This window comes from Pristiophorus japonicus, chromosome 14 (genome assembly GCF_044704955.1).
Source record: "Pristiophorus japonicus isolate sPriJap1 chromosome 14, sPriJap1.hap1, whole genome shotgun sequence".
Lineage (NCBI taxonomy): Eukaryota > Metazoa > Chordata > Chondrichthyes > Pristiophoridae > Pristiophorus > Pristiophorus japonicus.
Genome location: NC_091990.1, coordinates 2,824,091 through 2,847,478, shown reverse-complemented (window position 1 = coordinate 2,847,478; position 23,388 = coordinate 2,824,091). Strand labels below are relative to the sequence as shown.

The window sequence follows — 23,388 nt, the reverse complement described above, 5'->3', positions numbered from 1 at the left end:
GTATTTTGCTTTAGTGACAGTCCATCAGTTACAGTTTAGTGATAACAGTTCCAATTTTAAATCAAAAAAGATGGGTCAAAATTTTCCACAAAGGAAGAATCACCAAAGTACCGTGGCTGCAGTGTGAACCATCTACAAGACGCACTGCAGCAACTCGCCAAGGCTTCTTCGGCAGCACCTCCCAAACCCGCGACCTCTACCACCTCGAAGGACAAGGGCAGCAGGCGCATGGGAACACCAACAACTCCACGTTCCCCTCCGAGTCACACACCATCCTGACTTGGAAATATATCGGCCGTTCCTTCATCGTCGCTGGGTCACAATCCTGGAACTCCCTCCCTAACAGCACTGTGGGAGCACCTTCACCACACGGACTGCAGCGGTTCAAGAAGGCGGCTCACCACCACCTTCTCAAGGGGCAATTAGGGTTGGGCAATAAATGCCAGCCTTGGCAGCGACGCCCACATCCCAGGAACGAATAATAAAAAATAAATGTTTGAGTACCTTTGAACACTGAACACTTTTTGTAATTTTCAAAATATGTTGACATTTTCTACGACAGCTTTAACTATCATTTCCTGTACATTCTGAACATGATTATACCAGAGAAGCGCGACTAATCACGGCATCCTTGAAATACATTTAGTTATAATTTCTCTCTGTGTTACAGGACATCAGTATGGCCCTCAGGAAGGACGATTTAAGATATCAGATTTTGCAGAGAGCAAAAATCTGACATGAAACGTTTTTTTCAGACACTTGGGGCTAGGAATCAGTATTAATATCTCCGCATGCATTTCTGCCAAGAGTTGAGAAAAATGCTTCTTTTCCCCCAGACAGAACGACTTTTGAATGTATACTCAGGATGTCATTTTTTTTTATAGAATGGAAGTTAGTCCAGAGGCCCCAGAGAATACGAGTTCAAAGCCCGCTGTGGAAGCTAGAAATTAAGTTCCGTTTTTAAAGAATCTAGTATTAAACAGCTGATATCAGTAAACGTGTCGATGAAGCTGTTGTGTCGGACAAAATAATCGCTCCACCATCGGTGGCTGTGCCTTCTGCTGCCGAGGCCCTAAGCTCTGGTACTCCCTCCCTAAACCTCTCCGCCTCTCGACCTCTCTTGCCTCCTTCAAGATGCTCCTTAAAACCTCCCTCTTTGACCATTTTGGTCATCTGTCTAATTTCTTCCTATGTGGCTCGGTGTCAAATTTATCTGTTTTGTCTTATAACACTGCTGTGAAGTGCCTTTGGATGTTTTACTACTGTACAGGCGCTATATAAATGCAAGTTGTTGTTGTTGGGGTTCACTAACGAGCTTTGGGAAAGAAAACCTGCCCCCCTTAGCAACGTTTCCTCTCATTTCCTTTTTGGGTGCGTGGCCCCTTGAATGGGCTGCGAAGCCCATTCAGATTTTTACTGGCAAAGGGGCCTGCTCGGGCCCTCCAGATCGCTGCCCGGCCATGCAGCTTAAAGGAGACATTGGTCCTTAACCCAGTCGAGCCTGTGTATGACTCCAGTTCCATCATCATCATCGGCAGTCCCTTGGGGTGAGGATGACTTGCTTCCACACTAAAAGTGAGTACTCAGGTGACTGATGAACTAATTTTAAACGGTGGAAGATGCCTGTGCGTGGATTTTTTTAACGTGGGGTGGACATTGCACACCAGCCACCACACGGGCTTGACAGAGCTGGGTCTTGGTCCAGTGACAAGGAGGATCCAAGACGACTGGAGACTCAGCTCTACCACATGTGCCAATACACACACACACACTCAAACATACTCCTACTGTCCTCCTTCCTTCCTCCTGCCCACAGGACCTCTCTCTACGTGGAATTCATAGTCCGCAACGTGAGCCCCACCACCTCACAGCCTCGCCATTGCCCCGTGCTGCGCCTTCCCTTGGTCTTGTCCAGTTCCACACCAGTGTAGTTGACACCTACCCAGCCACTCAGTTATATCAAACCAGCCATTCAAGGCGGCAGCTCACCACCACCTTCTCAGGGCATGTAGGGATGGCAAATAAATGCCAGCCTTACTCGTCACGCCCACATCGCAACAATGAATTAAAAATATCCCACTTTTCTCCAAACAGGCAGGAAATAATTTTATTCAGTCAACAAGTCAAATATGTAGATTACAGAAGTACTCTAAAACAAAAGACTTGCATTTATATAGCACCTTTCATGACCTCAGTACATCTCAAAGCACTTTACAGCCAATGAAGCATTTTTTGGAGTATAGTCACTGTTGTAATGTGGGAAACGCAGCAGCCAATTTGCGCACAGCAAGCTCCCACAAACAGCAATGTGATAATGACCAGATAATCTGTTTTAGTGATGTTGATTGAGGGATAAATATTAGCCCCAGGACACCGGGGATAACTCCCCTGCTCTCCTTCAAAATAGTGCCGTGGGATCTTTTACATTCTGCTGCTGAGGGAGCAGATGGGGCCTCGGTTTAACATCTCATCTCAAAGACGACACCTCCGACAGTGCAGCACTCCCTCAGCACTGCACTGGGAGCATCAGCCTAGATTTTTATGCTCAAGCCCCTGGAGTGGGACTTGAACCCACAACCTTCTGACTCAGATGTGAGCGTGCTGCCCACTGAGCCACTGGCTGACGCCCTATCACAGAGCTTCCCTTTTGTTCTTTCCTCTCCCGCCCCCACCCTTTCCCAGTCTCTGTAGTTGCTTAAAACCTGTTACATCAACTTGAAACTTAAAGAAACAAAAAATGGGCCTTTGTTACCTCCAGACTTGACTATTCCAACACACTCCAGGCTGGCCTCCCACATTCTACCCTACGTAAACTAGAGGTGATCCAAAACTGGGCTGCCTGTGTCCTAACTCGCACCAAGTCCTGCTCACCCAACACCCCCTTGTGCTCGCTGACCTACACTGGCTCCCAGTTAAGCAACACCTCGGTTTCAAAGTTCAAATCCCTCCATAGCCTCGCCCCTCACTATCTCTGTAATCTTCTCCAGCCCCACAAATCTCCCTCCCCCCCAAGATATCTGCGTTCGAGCTTCCCTGATTATAATCGCTCAACCATTGGTGGCCATGTCCTCTGTTGCCTGGGTCCCAAGCTCTGGAACTCCCTCCCTAAACCTCTGTGCCTCTCTACCCCTCTTCCCTCCTTTAAGATGCTCCTTAAAACCTCTCTCTTGTCACCTGCCCTCATTTCTCCTTTTAGAATCACAGAAAAATTACGACACAGAAGGAGGCCATTCAGCCCATCGTGCCTGTCGAAAAAGAGTTATCCGGCCTAATCCCACCTTCCAGCACGAGATCCGTAACCCTGTAGGTTATGTCTCTAAGTACACACCCAAGTGCACATTGTGTGTAAAAATCTTGTCTGATAACACTCCTGTGAAACACCTTGGGATGTTTCACAGCATTAAAGGCGCTATATAAATGCAAGTTATTGTTTGTACATCACATTTACACACCCAGGTCTTCCTGGGACCTCCCAGGAACACAGAAGAATGAGGTTAAGCGTATCTACTAATGAGACATTAAACCGAGGCCCCTCTGCTCTCTCAGGTGGATGTAAAAGATCCCATGGCACTATTTCCAAAAAGAGCAGGGGAGTTATCCCCGGTGTCCTGGGGCCAATATTTATCCCTCAATCAACATAACAAAAGAACAGATTATCTGGCCATTCTCACATTGCTATTTGTGGGAGCTTGCTGTGCACAATTTGGCTGCTGCGTTTCACACATTACAACAGTGACCACACTCCAAAAAGTGCTTCATTGGCTGTTAAGCGCTTTGAGACGTCCGGTGGTCGTGAAAGAACATAAGAATTAGGAGCAGGAGTCGGCCATTCAGCCCCTCGAGCCTGCCCCGCCATTTAATAAGATCATGGCTGATCTCAAAGGTGCTATATATAAAGTATAAAAGCAGAGAAGTCCTGCTACAACTGTACAGGGTATTGGTGAGGCCACACCTGGAGTACTGGGTGCAGTTTTGGTCTCCGTATTTAAGGAAGGATCATCATCATAGGCAGTCCCTCAGAATCGAGGAAGACTTGCTTCCACTCTTAGGATGAGTTCTTAGGTGGCTGAACAGTCCAATATGAGAACCACAGTCCCTGTCACAGGTGGGACCGACAGTGGTTGAAGGAAAGGGCGGGTGGGGAGTCTGGTTTGCCGCACGCTCCACAAGACTGTATTGTAAGCTCAAACTGTTGTGACCTTGGTCTCTTTAATGTGACTCCAGAGTGAGGAAGCAGCATGGTGGATTGCCTTTTATACCTGCTTGCCCCAGGGTGTGCAGGTGACCCTTGGGTCTCCCACAGGTGTGCCCCCTGGTGGCAAGTCTTACATTTGGTGAGGTTTACATACATACAGCGCGTGATTTCTGCATGCCCTCGGGCGACGAGACGCGAGGTGCTCAGCGCCCTCTGAATGCACTTCCTTCACTTGCATTGGAGGTTGTTCTGAGAAGGTTCACGAGGTTGATTCTGGAGATGAGGGAGTTGACTTATGAGGATAGGTTGAGTAGGTTGGGCCTCTACTCATTGGAGTTCAGAAGAATGAGAGGTGATCTTATTGAAACATATAAGATAATGAGGGGGCTCAACAGGGTGAATGCAGAGAGGATATTTCCACTCATCGGGGAAACTAAAACTCAGAATAAGGTGTCACCCATTTAAAACAGAAATAAGGAGGAATTTCTTCTCAGGGGGTTGTAAATCTGTGGAATTCTCTGCCCCAGAGAGCTGTGGAGGCTGGGTCATTGAATATATTTAAGGCAGAGATAGACAGATTTTTGAGCGATAAGGAAGTAAAGGGTTATGGGGAGCGGGCAGGGAAGTGGAGCTGAGTCCATGATCAGATCAGCCATGATCATCATCACAGGCGGTCCCGCGAAGCGAGGATGAGTTTACAGGTGTTTCAATGTTCCAAACCCCGGACTAATATTCCGGATCCCGGACTACACGTCGAAGGGTGGACGATGCCCGCGTGTCGATCGTTTTAACGTGGGCTGGCCAGTGCACACCAGCCCCCCTCGGTCTTCGGTCTGACTGAACGGCGGAGCAGGCTCGAGGGGCCAAGTGGCCGACTCCTGCTCCCAATTATTATATAAATACAAGTCTTTCCGTTCTTCCTCTGAAGTGTCTTGGGACGTGAAAGGCGCTGTATAAATGCAGGTTGTTGCTGGTGCCTCACATTTACAGCTGCTGGGTGAGCCTGGGCCCTGGGGCTGGGCCTGGGGCTGGGACCTGGGGCTGGGGCTGAGACCTGGGGCTGGGGCTGGGACCTGGGGCTGGGACCTGGGGCTGGGGCTGGGACTTGGGGCCTGGGGCCTGGGGGCTGGGGCCTGGGGGCTGGGCCCTGGGACCTGGGGCTGGGGCTGGGGCCGGGGACCTGGGGCTGGGGCTGAGCCTGGGGCCTGGGGCCTGGGGGCTGGGGCCTGGGGGCTGGGCCCTGGGACCTGGGACCTGGGGCTGGGGCTGGGACCTGGGGCTGGGCCCTGGGGCTGGGGCTGGGGCCTGGGGGCTGGGCCCTGGGACCTGGGGCTGGGACCTGGGGCTGGGGCTGAGCCTGGGGGTTGGGGCTGGGCCTGGGGGTTGGGCCTGAGCCTGGGGGCTGGGCCCTGGGGGTTGGGGCCTGGGGGCTGGGCCCGGGGACTGGGGCTGAGCTTGGGACCAGGCCCCGGGGCTGGGTGAGGGGGGAAGCTCGGGGATCGCTGCACTGACCCCGCTCACCAGTCTCCACCTTTGCTGCTTCTCGCTGGCTCGATCTCCGCCCGGAACACATTGGCCGCTGCACCGCCCCGCAACTTCCGGTGTCCGGCCCACAAACATTTCCGTTCCGGCAGTGAGACGCTTCAGGTAAAGGAGCTCCTCTCCCCCCCCCCTTCCCCCCCCCCTATAGTGGGGCTGCGGTGGTTTGCCCCCAATGCTGCCGGGCCAACACTGGGCGAGTCCAAGTCCCGGGACGGGGGGGGGGGGGATTGGAAGCTGAGGATTGTGCGGCTGCGCGTCCCGCAGTCGGTGAGCTTCCCTGAGAAGAAACGAGTTGCGTTGCCATAGCGCCTGTCCCCGCCTCCCAAAGTCAGCGAGGCCGCTCCAGGAGCAGCGAGCACTGAGATACCTCACCACCAGCACCACAGGCGGTCCCTCTCTCAGTGAGCCCTCAGGTGATTGAACAGTCCAATACGGGAATTACAGTCTCTGTCACAGGTGGGACAGACAGTGGTTGAGGGAAAGGGAGGGTGGGACTGGTTTGCCGCACGCTCCTTCTGCTGCCTGCACTTGCTTTCTGCACGCTCTCGGCGACGAGACTCGAGGTGCTCAGCGCCCTCCCGGATGCTCTTCCTTCACTTAGGGCGGTCTTTGGCCAGGGACTCCCAGGTGTCGGTGGGAATGTTGCATTTTATCAGGGAGGCTTTGAGGGTGTCCTTGAAACGTTTCCTCGGCCCACCTGGGGCTCGCTTGCCGTGTAGGAGTTCCGAGTAGAGCGCTTGCTTTGGGGAGTCACATGTCTGGGGGGGGGGGACCATGCGGACAATGTGGCCCTGCCCAGCAGAGCTGGTCGAGTGTGGTCAGTGCTTCGATGCTGGGGATGTTGGTCTGGTCGAGGACGCTAACGTTGGTGCGTCTGTCCTCCCAGGGGATTGGCAGGATCTCGCGGAGACAGCGTTGGTGGTATTTCTCCAGCGATTTGAGGTGTCTGCTGTACATGGTCCGTGTCTCTGGGCCATACAGGAGGGCGGGTATCACTGCAGCCCTGTAGACCGTGAGCTTGGTGGTGGATTTGACGGCCTGGTCTTCAAACTCTCTTTTCCTCAGGCGGCCGAGTAGGGTGTACTGGCGCACTGGAGGCGGTGTTGAATCTCATCGTCAATGTCTGCTCTTGTTGATAGGAGGCTCCCGAGTTATGGGAAGTGGTCCACATTGTCCAGGGCCGCGCCGTGGATCTTGATAACTGGGGGGCAGTGCTGTGCGGCGAGGACAGACCTTTGTCTTACGGATGTTTAGCGTAAGGCCCATGCTTTCGTACGCCTGAGGCTGAGGAAATACAGGATGACACTCTCGGTGCAGGACTGAGGGAGTGCTGCACTGTCGGAGTTGCCATCTTTCGGATAAGACATTAAACTGAGGCCCCATTTGCTCTCTCAGGTGGATGTAAACGATCCCATGGCACTATTTCAAAGAAGAGCAGGGGAGTTATCCCCGATGTCCTGGGGCCAATATTTATCCCTCAATCAACATCACTAAAACAGATTATCTGGTCATTATCACATTGCTGTGTGTGGGAGCTTGCTGTGCACAAATTGGCTGCTGCGTTTCCCACATTACAACAGTGACTGCACTCAAAGTAGTTCATTGGCTGTAAAGCGCTTTGAGACGCCCGGTGGTCGTGAGAGGTGCTATATAAATGCAAGTCTTTCCTTCTTTCACTGCTGTAATGCAGCCTCAGTCTGTACAGGTTAGGGAAGGGAATCATCAGCCAGCATTCCTACTCTGGTCCCGAATCAGTAACTCCCCCTCTGTGGGGATGTGGGGTGATGTTAGGATCAAGCTCACGTGTACAGCCTGCTGACCCCGACACGCTCAGCTGGATAGACTGCCGATATTTACAGTCTGGGTCCACACATGACCACTTGGTGAGATATTTAAGGGCCGGACTGGCCCATATTCAACGTACTTTAACGCTTCGAGCAGCAGAAAGGTGGAAATTCAAAAATAATATCAAACCAGTCTGACTGAAACCAGAAGGCATGACTATAATCTTGCTAAAACATCCTGAAAAGGAAAGACTTGCATTTATATAGCGCCTTTCGCAACCACCGGACATCTCAAAGCCCTTTACACCCAATGAAGTATTTTTTGGAGTGTAGTCACTGTTGTAATTTAGGAAATGCAGCAGACAGTTTGCACACAGCAAGCTCCCATAAACCACAATGTGATAATGACCAGATAATCTGGTTTAGTGAAGTTGGTTGAGGGATAAATATTGGCCCCAGGGCAAACTCCCCTGCTCCTCTTCGAAATAGTGCCATGGGATCTTTTACATCCACCTGAGAGAGCAGACAGGGCCTCGGTTTAACATCTCATCCGAAAGATGGCACCTCCGACAGTGCGGCACTCCCTCAGCACTGCACTGGGAGTGTCAGCCTAGATTTATGTGCTCAAGTTCCTGGAGTGGGACTTGAACCCACAACCTTCTGACTCAGAGGCGAGGGTGCTGCCCACTGAGCCACAGCTGACACAGCTGGCTGAATCGTGGGGAGAGAGAAACATTTAAATGTTTTAAAAAATATAAACTCCACCTCCTCTTCCCCCCCCTCCCCCTTTCCTGTGCCACATTATCCTTCGCCCGTGGGCCATTTCACGGTGTGAGTAGAGGTGCAATGGGATCTGTGGGAGGAAAGAAATTTCCTCACATTCAAATCCCTCCATGGCCTTGCCCCTCCCTATCCCTGTAATCTCCTCCAGCCCCACAACAACAACTTTTATTTATATAGCGCCTTTAACGTGGTAAAATGTCCCAAAGCGCTTCACAGGAGCGTTATCGAGTCGCTGAAGAAGAAATTAGGGCAGGTGACCAAAAGCTTGATGAAAGAGGTTGGTTTTAAGGGGTGTCTTAAAGGAGGAAAGAGAGGTGGATGGGTTTAGGGAGGGAGTTCCAGAGCTTGGGGCCTCGGCAGCTGAAGGCACGGCCACCGATGGTGGAGCGATTCTAATCAGGGATGCTCAAGAGGGCAGAATTAGAGGAGCACAGATATCTCGGGGGGGGTTGTGGGGCTGGAGGAGATTACAGAGATAGGGAGGGGTGAGGCCATGGAAGGATTTGAAAACAAGAATGAGAATTTTGAAATCGAGGCGTTGCTTAACCGGGAGCCAATGTAGGTCAGCGAGCACAGGGGGTGATGGGTGAGCGGGACTCGGTGCAAGTCAGGACACGGGCAGCCGAGTTTTGGATCACCTCGAGTTTATGTAGGGGTAGAATGTGGGAGGCCAGCCAGGAGTGGATTGGGATAATCAAGTCTAGAGGTAACAAAGGCAAGGATGAGGGTTTCTGCAGCGGATGAGCTGAAGCAGGGGCGGAGACGGGCGATGTTACAGAGGTAGAAAATGGGGCTCTCAGTTATGCTGACGATATATGGTCAGAAGCTCATTTCAGCGTCAAATATGATCCTAACCCCCTCCCCGGAATTTCTGTGCTCCTCCAAATCTGCCCTCGAGCATCCCCGATTTTAATCGGTCCGCCATTGTTGGCCGTGCCTTCAGTTGCCTGGGCCCCAAGCTCTGGAACTCCCTGCCAAAAACTCTCCCTCTCTCTCCTCCGTTACGACGTTCCTTTAAACCTACCTCTTTGACCAAGCTTTTGCTCACTGTCCCAATATCGCCTTTGCCTCGGTGTCACACTTTGTCTGATTTACGTTTCTGTGAAGGGCCTCGGGGCGTTTTGCTATTTTAAAGGTGCTACGTAAATGCAAGTTGTTGTTGTGGTTGAAACACCAACGTTAATGATGTCCTGGTTTGCAAACATTCCCGTCTCTTGACAGCAGTTTTATCCCCCAGTCAGGTTCGCGGGAGACTGGTCGAGATGGAGGCTCCCCCTGTAACCGTGTTGCCGGTCATTGGTGGAACCATCAACATGATGGAATATATTCTGCAAGGTATGGAATGTGCTCCTGGTAATCTTACTGTTAAATGGTTTAACAAGATAAACGACTGGGCTTTGGTTTATAGCTCAATCAATTATTGAGCGATTGATGTGTAAGTCGGGAGGAATAGACTCACGCAGCCTATCCTGCTGCCCCTATGTGGGGCCGATTGAATTATCGCTTGTCTGTGTACTTGAGAACTGCAGACTGATTGGAGTGGGCTGGGATATAACATTCTTCACCCATATCTTCACCTTTCTTGGTGGAGTAACTAACAGTCGAGCTCTCCCCCCATCCCCCAAACCTCTCCCCCTCTCTTTCCTCCTTTAAGACGCTCCTTAAAACCTACCTCTTTAACCAAGCTTTTGGTCATCTGCCGTAATTTCGTCTTATGTGGCTCAGTGTCAAATTTATTTTTTTGTCTTATATCAGTACGGTGAAGCGCCTCACAATGTTTCACTACGTTTAAGGCGCTAAATAAATATACGTTGTTACAGGTGCAATCTTCTGCTTTTTCTTTGCTCCTGTTTCTCTGCCAATTTTCTTCCCTGCATTTGACCCGAAGGTATGGTTCTACGTGTGCCATCCAGTGACAGCTGAGTGTGTTCCTGTCCTCACCTGAAGGGCACTTCCGGCAGGGGTCACTGTACAGCGATCTGGAGGGGGTGGGGTATGGTACCACAGGGGTTATTTGACTGGACCAGTAATCCAGAGGCCTGGATTAATGATCTGGAGACATGACACCACGGCAGCTGGGGAATTTAAATCCAGTTAAATAAATCTGGAATAAAAAGCCAGTGCCTGTAATGGTGACCATGGAACTACCGGATTGTTGTAAAAACCCATCTGATTCACTAATGTCCTTTAGGGAAGGAAATCTGCCGCCCTTACCCGGTCTGGCCGATATGTGACTCCAGACCCACAGCAATGTGGTTGACTCTTAACTGCCCCCTGAAATGGCCCAGCGAGACACTCCGTTGTAAGAAAGCGCTACAGAAAAGTATACTCCCTCCCTAACAGCACTGTGGGAGCACCTTCACCACATGGACTGCAGCGGTTCAAGAAGGCGGCTCACCACCACCTTCTCAAGGGGCAATTAGGGATGGCCAATAAATGCCGGCCTTGCCAGCGACGCCCACATTGATCAGGATTGCGGAGGTCAATAATAGCACTAAGTACAGACCGGGGTCTTGCTGCCCAGAAGCGGTCTGGTGTGGTTCCATTGATTCAGTAATTGTGTTCCCATCTTTGTTTGTTAAAGAAAGTGATGAAACCTTATTTTTTCTAAAAACTAACCGAACTTTAGGAACAGAATTACAATATTAATGTTCTCATTGTCAAAAATGTCAGACTCTTATAAGGCTGGTGTTTATTTTTCTACAATTCTTATTTTGTTCTGTTCTGGTTGCGATTTACACAGGAAGTGTGCTGGACCAGAGTCTGGAAAGCCTTCTCCATCGACTGCGTGGCCTCTGTGACAACATGGAGCCAGAAACCTTTGTTGACCACGAGCTGGTTTTCCTGCTGAAGGCCCAGCAAGGGAGCCCCTTTATTCTGCGGGCCCGGCGTGCTGTGGACAAGCCTGGCTTGCCCTGGCACCTCCGCTACCTCGGGCAGCCCGAGATCGGGGACAAGAACCGCTCAGCGCTGGTGCGGAACTGCGTGGACATTGCCACCTCTGACAGCCTGACCGAGTTCCTGCTGGAGATGGGCTTCCGGATGGACCATGAGTTTGTGGTGAAGGGGCACATCTTCCGCAAAGGCATCATGAAGATCGTGGTGTCCAAGGTCTTTCGCATTCTGCTGCCGGGCAACATAGACAACATCGAGCCGCTGTCGTTGTCCTATCTGGTAGAACTCAATGTGGTGGCACCTCCCGGTCAGGACGCAGTGTCCGACGACATGAAGAGCTTTTCCGAGCAGCTCAAGCCTTTGGTTCATCTCGAAAAAATTGACCCTAAAAGATTACATCAGGTGTAAGGATATTCGGTGATGTTTGTGTACTCTGGCATTGAATATTGTGTACGTGTTTGCTTATACAACTACAAATGTTTTGAAATAAAAGTAGGATTTGTCTTATACACTGGTCCTATCCTCCCTCTGGTTTACCTCCTAGGTCCTGAGGTTGTGAAAGGTGCGACATAAATTCAAGTCTTTTACAAACAATGATTTGCATTTATATAGCGCCTTCACGACCACCGGACGTCCCAAAGCACTTTACAGCCAATGAAGTACTTTTGAAATGTAGCCGATGTTGTAATGTGGGAAACGCGGCAGCCAATTTGTGCACAGCAAGTTCCCACACACAGCGATGTGATAATGACCAGATAATCTGTTTTTGTGACGTTGATTGAGGGATAAATATTGGGCAATATTTATTGAGGGATAACTCCCCTGCTCTTCTTCAAAATAGTGACATGGGAACCCACAACCTTCTGACTCAAAGGCGAGAGTGCTGCCCACTGAGACACGGCTGACACCCATCACAGAGCTTCCCTTTTGTTCTTTCTTCCCCCCCCCCTCCCCCATTCCCAGCCTCTGTAGTTGCCTAAAACCTGTTACATCAACCTGCAACTTAAAGAAACAAAAGATGGGCCTTTGTTCTCTCTAGACTTGACTATTCCAACACACTCCTGGCTGGCCTCTCACGTTCTACCCAACGTAAACTAGAGGTGATCCAAAACTCGGCTGCCCGTGTCCTAACTCGCACCAAGTCCCGCTCACCCATCACCCCCTGTGCTCGCTGACCTACACTGGCTCTCGGTTGAAGCCACAACCTGCTGACTCAGAGGCGCGAGTGCTGCCCACTGAGCCACAGCAGACACTGGGGTAGACACTGGCCAAGACTGGGAATTAAACATACAGGGGTATCTGACGATTCAGAAAGATAGGCAAGAAGGGAAAGGAGGTGGGGTAGCTCTGTTAATAAAGGATGATATCAGGGCAGTTGTGAGGGATGATATTGGCTCCAATGAATAAAATGTTAAATCATTGTGGGTGGAGATTAGAGATAGTAAGGGGAAAAAGTCACTGGTCGGCGGAGTTTATAGGCCCCCAAATAATAACTTCACGGTGGGGCGGGCAATAATCAAGGGAATAATGGAGGCATGTGAAAAAGGAATGACAGTAGTCATGGGGGATTTTAACCTACATATCGACTGGTCAAATCAAATCGCACGGGGTAGCCTGGAGGAGGAATTCATAGAATGCATACGGGACTGTTTCTTAGAACAGTATGTAACAGAGCCTACAAGGGAGCAAGCCATCTTGGATCTGGTCCTGTGTAATGAGACAGGAAAAATAAACAATCTCCTCGTAAAAGATCCTCTCGGAATGAGTGATCACAATATGGTTGAATTTGTAATACAGATTGAGGATGAGGAAGTTGTATCAGAAACGAGGGTACTATGCTTAAACAAAGGGGACTACAGTGGGATGAGGGCAGAGTTGGCTAAAGTAGACTGGAAACACAGACTAAATGGTGGCACAATTGAGGAACACTGGAGGACTTTTAAGGAGCTCTTTCATAGTGCGCAAAAAAAAAATATTCCAGTGATAAAGAAGGGCGGTAAGAGAGGTGATAACCAGCCGTGGATAACCAAGGAAATAAAGGAGAGTATCAAATTAAAAACCAATGCGTATAAGGTGGCCAAGGTTAGTGGGAAACTAGAAGATTGGGAAAATTTTAAACGACAGCAAAGAATGACTAAGAAAACAATTAAAAAAAGGAAAGATAGATTACGAAAGTAAACTGGCGCAAAACATAAAAACAGATAGTAAAAGCTTTTACCGATATATAAAACGGAAGAGAGTGACTAAAGTAAATGTTGGTCCCTTAGAAGATGAGAAGGGAGATTTAATAATGGGAAATGTGGAAATGGCTGAGACCTTAAACAATTATTTTGCTTCCGTCTTCACAGTGGAAGACACAAAAACAATGCCAAAATTTGCAGGCCACAGGAATGTGGGAAGGGAGGACCTTGAGACAATCACTATCACTAGGGGAGTAGTGCTGGACAGGCTAATGGGACTGAAGGTAGACAAGTCCCCTGGTCCTGATGAAATACATCCCAGGGTATTAAAAGAGATGGCTGAAGTTATAGCAGATGCATTCGTTATAATTACCAAAATTCTCTGGACTCTGGGGAGGTACCAGCGGATTGGAGAGCAGCTAATGTAACGCCTCTGTTTAAAAAAGAGGGCAGGCAAAAGGCAGGTAACTATAGGCCGGTTAGTTTAACATCTGTAGTGGGGAAAATGCTTGAAACTATCATTAAGGAAGAAATAGCGGGACATCTAGATAGGAATAGTGCAATCAAGCAGACACAGCATGGATTCATGAAGGGGAAATCATGTTTAACTAATTTACTGGAATTCTTTGAGGATATAACGAGCATGTTGGATAAAGGTGTACCGATGGATGTGGTGTATTTAGATTTCCAAAAGGCATTCGATAAGGTGCCACACAAAAGGTTACTACAGAAGATAAAGGTACGCGGAGTCAGAGGAAATGTATTAGCATGGATAGAGAATTGGCTAGCTAACAGAAAGCAGAGAGTCGGGATAAATGGGTCCTTTTCCGGTTGGAAATCAGTGGTTAGTGGTGTGCCACAGCGATCAGTGCTGGGACCACAACTGTTTACAATATACATAGATGAACTAGAAGAGGGGACAGAGTGTAGTGTAACAAAATTTGCAGATGACACTAAGATTAGTGGGAAAGCGGGTTGTGTAGAGGACTCAGAGAGGCTGCAAGGAGATTTGGATAGGTTAAGCGAATGGGCTAAGGTTTGGCAGATGGAATACAATGTCCGAAAGTGTGAGGTCATCCACCTTGGGAAAAAAACAGTAAAAGGGAATATTATTTGAATGGGGAGAAATTACAACATGCTGCGGTGCAGAGGGACCTGGGGGTCCTTGTGCATGAATCCCAAAAGGTTAGTTTACAGGTGCAGCAGGTAATCAGGAAGGCAAATGGAATATTGGCCTTCATTGCGAGAGGGATGGAGTACAAAAGCAGGGAGGTCTTGCTGCAACTGTATCGGGTATTGGTGAGGCCGCACCTGGAGTACTGCGTGCAGTTTTGGTCACCTTACTTAAGGAAGGATATACTAGCTTTGGAAGGGGTACAGAGACGATTCACTAGGCTGATTCGAGAAATGAGGCAGTTACCTTATGATGATAGATTGAGTAGACTGGGTCTTTACTCGTTGGTGTTCAGAAGGATGAGGGGTGATCTTATAGAAACATTTAAAATCATGAAAGGGATAGACAAGATAGAGGCGGAGAGGTTGTTTCCACTGGTCGGGGAGACTAGAACTAGGGGGCACAGCCTCAAAATACGGAGGAGCCAATTTAAAACCGAGTTGAGAAAAAATTTCTTCTCCCAGAGGGTTGTGAATCTGTGGAATTCTCTGCCCAAGGAAGCAGTTGAGGCTAGCTCATTGAATGTATTCAAATCACAGATAGATAGATTTTTAACCAATAAGGGAATTAAGGGTTACGGGGAGCGGGCGGGTAAGTGGAGCTGAGTCCACGACCAGATCAGCCATGATCTTGTTGAATGGCGGAGCAGGCTCGAGGGGCTAGATGGCCTACTCCTGTTCCTAATTCTTATGTTCTTATGTTCTAGAGGGCAGGAGAGGTTCAGTGACCGCAGGGATGGTGGTGCGAGGTGCAAAGGGGTGGTCATGGGACAGGTGAAGAAACAAAAGCAAAACGCTGTGGATGCTGGGAATCTGAAATATAAAACCGATAATGCTGGAAATCCTCGGCACGTCGGGCTGCGTCTGTGGAGCGAGAAACAGGGTTAACGTTTCAGGTCAATGACTTTCCCCAGAACTGGTGGTAACCCTGTTTCTCTTGCTCTCTACAGGTGCACCCCAACCCGCTGAGGATTTCCAGCATTTTCTGTTTCTGATGGAAAGAACGAAAGATTGGTGGAGAGGAACTGGGAAACGACAAAAGCAGACTCATCAGCGGCAGTTGTTGAACTCAAGCCGTGACTCAGTGGGCAGCACTCTCTCGCCTCGGAGTCAGAAGGTTGTGGGTTCAAGTCCCACTCCCAGTGCAGTGCTGAGGGAGTGCCGCACTGTCAGAGGTGCCATCTTTCGGATGAGACGTTAAACCGAGGCCCCGCCTGCTCTCTCGGTTTTGGGCAAGAGATACAGTGGGGGATGTGAGGAAGAACTTTGTTACGCAGCGAGTGGTAATGATCTGGAACTCGCTGCATCTGAGGGTGGTGGAAGCGGTGATTTCAAAAGGAAATTGGATAGGCACTTGAGGGAAATAAACTTACGGGGATAGAACAGGGGATGGGACTGACCGGATTGCTCTACAGAGAGCGGCATGGACTCGATGGGCCGAATAGCCTCCTTCTGTGCCGTTATGATTCTATGACTCTGACTCTCAGGTGGATGTAAAAAATCCCAGGGAACTATTTTGAAGAAGACTAGGGGAGTTATCCCCGGTGTCCTGGCCAATATTTATCCCTCAATCAACATCACAAAAACATCACATTGCTGTTTGTGGGAACTTGCTGTGCGCAAATTTGACTGCCGTATTTCCTACATTACAACAGTGACTACACTTTAAAAGTACTTCATTGGCTGTGAAGCGCTTTCAGACGTTCGGTGGTCGTGAACGGTGCTATATAAATGCAAGACTTTTATTTTTAGTATGCAGCTGAGCTCCCGTCCTGTCTGGGTCAATAATGCAAAAGTCCCATTGCTGGTTCACCCAGAAACGTTCCCCAACTGTGAGGAAGGTCCTCAGCTAGAAACACATCGCTGCCAATGTGGCTTCGGAGCGACAGTGTAGGTGCAAACCTCATGCAGCTGTTGCTACCAGTGCTCCAAACACAACCCAGGAGAAGGAGATCAACAAAATTCTTACAGGGCTTGACAGGGTAGATGCAGGGAGGATGTTTCCCCCGGGCTGGGGAGTCTAGAACCAGGGGTCACAGTCTCAGGATAAGGGGTCGGCCATTTAGGACTGAGATGAGGAGAAACTTCTTCACTCAGAGAGTTGTTAACCTGTGGAATTCCCTGCCGCAGAGAGTTGTTGAGGCCAGTTCATTGGATATATTCAAGAGGGAGTTAGATATGGCCCTTACGGCCAAAGGGATCAAGGGGTATGGAGAGAAAGCAGGAAAGGGGTACTGAGGTGAATGATCAACCATGATCTTATTGAATGGTGGTGCAGGCTCGAAGGGCCGAATGGCCTGCTCCTGCACCTATTTTCTATGATGAACTCTGGTTATGCTCTTCCCCACAAGCGTAAACATTGGGCTGGATTTTACGGACCTCGGCGGGTCGGGGGTGGGTCCCGATTATGATTCTATGACTGCCAGGGTCTCAAATCCAGCCCTTGCAGAAGCATTTCCTTCCTTTCTAGTTATGGTAGATGCTGCGCACAAACTCAGACAGCCATGTGTTGTGGCACTGCTGTGCACGCACACCTGGATCGCACTGTTTACATCCGCTAGTTCGTTTATTGTGAAATGTTTTCAAAAAGTCAAGAAGAAATCTTGCTCCTGATGCGGACTAAGATCCCGTCCCTGCCTGCGATTCCCCAGGGGTGGACCTGGACCTGATTTGATGAACAACGTGCTTCTCATTTCCCCCCCTTTCTTCACCGGTACTGTCTCTGATTCCCAACTGTGTTTCACCGCGCTCCGTGAGATAAAAACATCATGAGCAAATCATCACCTTCCTGTTCACAAAGACGCAAAATCATCATCAGAGGCAGTCCCTCGGAATCGAGGAAGACTTGCTTCCACTCTAAAAGTGAGTTCTCAGGTGACTGAACAGTCCAATACGGGAATTACAGTCTCTGTCACAGGTGGGACAGACAGTGGTTGAAGGAAAGGGTGGGTGGGGAGTCTGGTTTGCCGCATGCTCCTTCCGCTGCCTGCGCTTGCTTTCTGCACGCTCTTGGCGACGAGACTCGAGGTGCTCAGCGCCCTCCCGGATGCTCTTCCTCCACTTAGGGCGGTCTTTGGCCAGGGGCTCCCAGGTGTCGGTGGGGGTGTTGCACTTTATCAGGGAGGCTTTGAGGGTGTCCTTGTAACGTTTCCGCTGCCCACCTGGGGCTCGCTTGCCGTGTAGGAGTTCCGAGTAGAGCACTTGCTTTGGGAGTCTCGTGTCGGGCATGCGGACAATGTGGCCCGCCCAACCATGAAAGCGCATAAAATTATGCCGGGTATTGTGGGAAACAGCGGCCAATATTCACACAGCCGGTATCGACCCGCCATCCAGACGGACGGAACCGTGGGACGCCGGCAACTTAAAGACCCAACACCCCGTCACTGACCCACCAGCAGAGGTCCCCGGCCTCGCCCTCCCTAAGAGACAGCGGGCAGCGAGCGCTCGGCCCAATCCACACGGGGCACGGACACTGCGCCCATCTGCCCCACACGGGGAAGGTGAGGGACGGCCCGAAGTGCGACTGTGACCCTGAGTCCCAGACCCTGGAACACCTCACATCAACCGGCCCACTGAGATCTGTGGGTCCCAGACCCTGGAACACCTCACATCGACCGGCCCACTGAGATCTGTGGGTCCCAGACCCTGGAACACCTCACATCGACCGGCCCACTGAGATCTGTGGGTCCCAGACCCTGGAACATCTCACATCGACCGGCCCACTGAGATCTGTGGGTCTCAGACCCTGGAACACCTCACATCGACCGGCCCACTGAGATCTGTGGGTCTCAGACCCTGGAACACTTCACATCGACCGGCCCACTGAGATCTGTGGCGGGAGGCACCTCATTTCTCCACTAGGCATCTCAGGAGCCCCTCGAATGGGGAGCCAAACTACACATCTCTTAATAAGCTTTTCCCGTCACACCAACAACGACTGGTATTTCCTGAGTTACCTGTCTACGCAACGTTTGCCCAATCTCAGTGTGAAATAATGAACTAGTCTAGTTCACTTATATTACCTTTGCTCCAATTAATGGTTGTGATGTACCACTGGGCACTTGTTCCCACTTGCATGACAAGGCACTATACAAATGCAAGTTTTTTCTTTTGTATTGTGTCTGCATCACTAACATGTGCCACAGTTACATAAGTTTATAAATGTCCACAATAACTTTTATTTATATAGCGCCTTTAACGTAGTAAAACGTCCCGAGGTATTTCACAGGAGTGTTGTAAGACAAAACAAATAAATTTGACACCATAAGGAATTACAGCAGGTGACCAAAAGCTGGGTCAAAGAGGGAGCGTCTTCAAGGAGGAAAGTGAGGTAGAGAAGCGGAGAGGTTTAGGGAGGGAGTTCCAGAGCTTGGGGCCCAGGCAACAGAAGGCCTGGCCACCGATGGTGGAGCGATTATAATCAGGGATAGTCAGGAGGGCAGAATTAGATGAGTGCAGCCATCTCGAGGGGTTTGTGGGGCTGGAGGATATTACAGAGATAGGGAGGGGCGAGGGCCATGGAGGGATTTGTAAACAAGGAATGAGAATTTTGAAATCAAGGTGTTGCTTAACCGAGAGCCAATGTAGGTCAGCGAGCACAGGGGGTGATGGGTGATCAAGACTTGGTGCGAGTTAGGAGTTAGAATGTGGGAGGCCAGCCAGGAGTGCATTGGAGTAGTCAAGTCTAGAGGTAGTAAAGGCATGGATGAGGGTTTCAGCAGCGGATGAGCTGAGGCAAGGCCGGAGATGGAAGATGTTACGGAGGTGGAAATAGGCGGTCTTAGTTATGCTGCGGATATGTGGTCGGAAGCTCATTTCAGGGTCAAATATGACCCCAAGGTTGCGAACAGTCTGGTTTAGCCTCAGATAGATGCCAGGGAGAGGGATGGAGTCAGTGGCTGGGCAGTTTGTGACAGGGACCAAAGGCAATGGCAACGGTCTTCCCAATGTTTTATTGGAGAAAATTTCTGCTCATCCAGAACTGGATGTCAGACAAGCAATCTGACAATTTAGAGACCGTGGAGGGGTTGAGAGAAGTGGTGGAGAGGTAGAGCTGGGTGCCATCAGCGTACATGTGGAAACTGACGCTGTGTTTTCGGATGACAGCACCAAGGGGCAGCATCTCAGCTCTAATATTAGTGGCTCTACTTTCTGTTAACTTGCACTGCTGATTTTTGGTGAAGAAAGGCAGTGTGACTTCCTTCGTTAACAATATATTGATTGGTGGCATAGCGAAAAGTATCAGGATCTGCTGAGAAGATTATTGGATATGGTCATTACTAAATCAGCAGCTCTCTATCAGAAGTTGCTGGTGCAAAAGTAAATGCTGTCAGGATTCATTATTGTAAACTACTGGACCAGAAAGCTAATCCAAATTGATTGCACATTCTACTCTACGTAAACTCGAGGTGATTCAAAACTTAGCTGCCGTGTCCTAACTCGCACCAAGTCCCGCTCTCCTATCATCCCGTGCTCGCTGACCTACTTTGGCTTCCGGTTAAGCAACGCCTCGATTTCAAAATCCTTGTTTACAAATCCCTCCATGGCCTCGCCCCTCCCTATCTCTGTAATCTCCTCCAGCCTCACAACCCCCCCGAGATATCTATGCTCCTCTAATTCTGCCCTCTTGAGCAAACCTGATTATAATCGCTCCACCATCGGTGGCCGTGTCTTCTGTTGCCTGGGCCCCAAGCTCTGGAACTCCCTCCCTAAACCTCTCCGCCTCTCTATCTCTCTTTTCTCCTTCAAGACGCTCCTTAAAATCTATCTCTTTGACCGAGCTTGCCCTAATTTCTCCTAATGCGGCTCAGTGTCAAATTTTAATCTCATAATACTCCTGTGAAGCGCCCTGGGATGTTTCACTACGTCAAAGGCGCTATATAAATAAAAGTTGTTGTGGTCTGTGGAAATGTATTTTTTAAAGTTGCATTACACTGTTTTTTGTACCCTTTTTTCCATAAAACAAAATGGAATCCAGAACCTGCTAGAAACTTCTGCAACAGACAGTCTGTTTGTAGTTGTACAGGGCCTTGGTGAGGCCACACCTGGAATATTGTGTTCAGTTTTGGTCTCCTAATCTGAGGAAAGACGTTCTTGCTATTGAGTGAGTGCAGCGAAGGTTCACCAAACTGATTCCAGGGATGGCTGGACTGACATATGAGGAGAGATTGGATCAACTGGGCCTTTATACACTGGAGTTTAGAAGGATAAGAGGGGATCTCATAGAAACATATGACGGGACTGGACAGGCTACATGCAGGAAGAATGTTCCTGATGTTGGGGAAGTCCAGAACCAGGGGACACAGTCTTAGGATAAGGGGCAGGCTGTTTAGGACTGAGATGAGGAGAAACTTCTTCACTCAGAGAGTTGTTAACCTGTGGAATTCCCTGCCGCAGAGAGTTGTTGATGCCAGTTCATTGGATATATTCAAGAGGGAGTTAGATGGCCCTTACGGCTAAAGGGATCAAGGGGTATGGAGAGAAAGCAGGAAAGGGGTACTGAAGGAATGATCAGCCATGACCTTATTGAATGGTGGTGCAGGCTCAAAGGGCCGAATGGCCTACTCCTGCACCTATTTTCTATGTTTCTATGATTCTATGATAAACATGCTAACCCTGACTGGAACTGCTGATAGTTGATTAATAGCCACCAGATAACATTAAACTGTCTTGCTGAGATAAGTACCACCCATTGTGCTCCCCTGTATTATCAATTCACCCCCTAAGAGATACTCAAATTACCAGCCATTATCTCTTGTACAGAACTCATCCATAATATGCAAGAAGCCAAGTACCCAATCAACCACTGGGCCCAAATAACTGGCCGGGAAACTGGACAATCCTAAAACAATGAAAAGCCGGTAATAGCACATTATCACACCCGAATCGAGTCATTGCTGTCTGGCCCACCAAAATCACTTACAAAAGAGACATTTGAGAAAAATGTAAAGACAAGGATGTAGTAATCATTAACTCTTTATCTGTTTTTGCTGACTGCAAAGGCAGAACCAATACACAGGATGGAACCATAACTTGTTTTTTACTGTATAAATACTTTGTGAAACTATATCATTTTGGGAATCGTCGCTTAGCCTTTGACTGAGTGAGACTCTTACTTGCTGCAAGTAAAAATTAAAAGGACATCTACCGGAGCTGATTGTGTTGTATATTGAGAGTCGAGATTTCGACAGGTCGGAGGTCCTGGAGGAAAGGGTAAGAAGAGGTCCCATTGCACTTTTCAAAGAAGAGCAGGCAGTTCTCCCAGTGCTCCGGCCAAGGTTCCTTCCTCAACGGTAGCGTAGTGGTTATGTTACTGGACCAGTAATCCAGGGGCCTGGACTAATGAACCGGAGACACAAGTTCAAATCCTACCACGGCAGCTGGGGAATTTAAATTCAGTTAATTAAATAAATCTGGAATAAAAAGCTTGCGTCAGTAATGGTGACCCTGAAACTACTGGATTGTCGTAAAAATCCAATTGGTTCACTGATGTCCTTTAGAGGAGGAAATCTGCCGTCCTTACCCGGTCTGGCCTATATGTGACTCCAGAACCTCAATGTAGTCTTTCGGATGAGACGTTAAACCGAGGTCCCGTCTGCTCTTTCAGGTGGACATAAAAGATCCCACAGCACTATTTCAAAGAAGAGCAGGGGAATTCTCCCCGGTGTCCTGAGACCAATATTTATCCCTCAATCAGCATCACTAAAACAGATTATCTGGTCATTACCACATTGCTATTTGTGGGAGCTTGCTGTGCACAAATTGCTGTCGCATTTCCCACATTACAACAGTGACTGCACTCCAAAGGTACTTCATTGGCTGCAAAACACTTTGGGACGTCCGGTGGTTGTGAAAGGCGCTATAGAAATCCAAGTCTTTTCTCTTAAGTGAATTAACCGCCCTCTGAAATGGCCCAGCGAGCCACTCAGTTCTATTGAAGAAGGCGGCTCACCACCACCTTCTCGAGGGCAATTAGGGATTGGCAATAAATGCCGGTATTAACGGCGACGCCCACATCCTTGTGAATGACTTTTTTAAAATAGGTGATTTGGACACTTTTAATTTACTGCCTGTGGAATCTTGCTGTGCGCTAACTGGCTCTCAGGCTTGCCTACATTGACTGTTCTTCCGACATAATTACTGGGTGTGAAACATTTTGAAAAGCCCTGAGGCACTATACAAAGGTGAGTTTTTCCTCTTGTATTGTGTCTATTAATTAACCCACGCTGCAGGATAGCAGCCAATATTATCATATTAACTTCCCCGCCTGGCTATTCTCATTTGAATGACACTTGGAGTGCTGAAACCGCAAGAGACTTGTATCTTTGGGTTCCTCATTACAACGTCAGATCACCCCTGCAGCAATCAGACCCGTTCGTTTGTTATTGAACCTTGGTTGGTGACTAAATCTGTCTGGGGTTTATTTACCAGCAATTGTTGCCACATTAGGAAATTTCCAAGAACCGGATGTTCCTGGAGCAGGAAAATGCCCCTCTGAAAACTCCCCTGCATTGGCCTGCGGGGTTAGTTACAGACGTGTTATCTTCAGCGGCTGCAATTACTTGAAACGATGAAACTTAAATTAAATTGCATCATTTTGAATAATTGAAGACAGTGCTTCTGTAACCCGGCACAAGCCTGACAGACCGAGTGGCCTCCTTCTGTGCTGTAACCGTTCTATTATTCTGTGATAATCAATGTTCGCTTTAAGCTGCGCGGCCATGCAGCACCCTGGAGCTCTCGTGCAGCCTGCGCGCTGGCTTTCAAATGGGAAAAACCGCGCTCACGCGGTTATTTTGAATGGGCTGCGCATAAAGGAAACGTTGATGATAATGGC

The 23,388-nt window shown here is 49.2% G+C and overlaps 1 protein-coding gene across 5 annotated transcripts; it reads left to right on the top strand.

The window, feature by feature from the left end:
- The first annotated feature begins 5,135 nt into the window (after positions 1-5,135).
- med18 (mediator of RNA polymerase II transcription, subunit 18 homolog (yeast)) lies at positions 5,136-16,341 on the top strand. Of its 5 annotated transcripts, XM_070898392.1 has the most exons (4): positions 5,136-5,158; positions 9,546-9,639; positions 11,048-11,649; positions 15,503-16,341. In XM_070898392.1, exons 1-3 carry the CDS (start codon positions 5,153-5,155, stop codon positions 11,605-11,607), a joined length of 660 nt encoding a protein of 219 aa, XP_070754493.1. In that variant the 5' UTR covers positions 5,136-5,152; the 3' UTR covers positions 11,608-11,649; positions 15,503-16,341. The 5 variants fall into 5 exon arrangements, with proteins under 5 accessions (XP_070754493.1, XP_070754492.1, XP_070754496.1 ...); XM_070898391.1 differs by lacking the exon at positions 15,503-16,341 and having other exon boundaries at positions 11,048-11,706; XM_070898395.1 differs by lacking the exons at positions 5,136-5,158; positions 15,503-16,341 and adding an exon at positions 5,824-5,842 and having other exon boundaries at positions 9,542-9,639; positions 11,048-11,706.
- Positions 16,342-23,388: the final 7,047 nt, after the last annotated feature.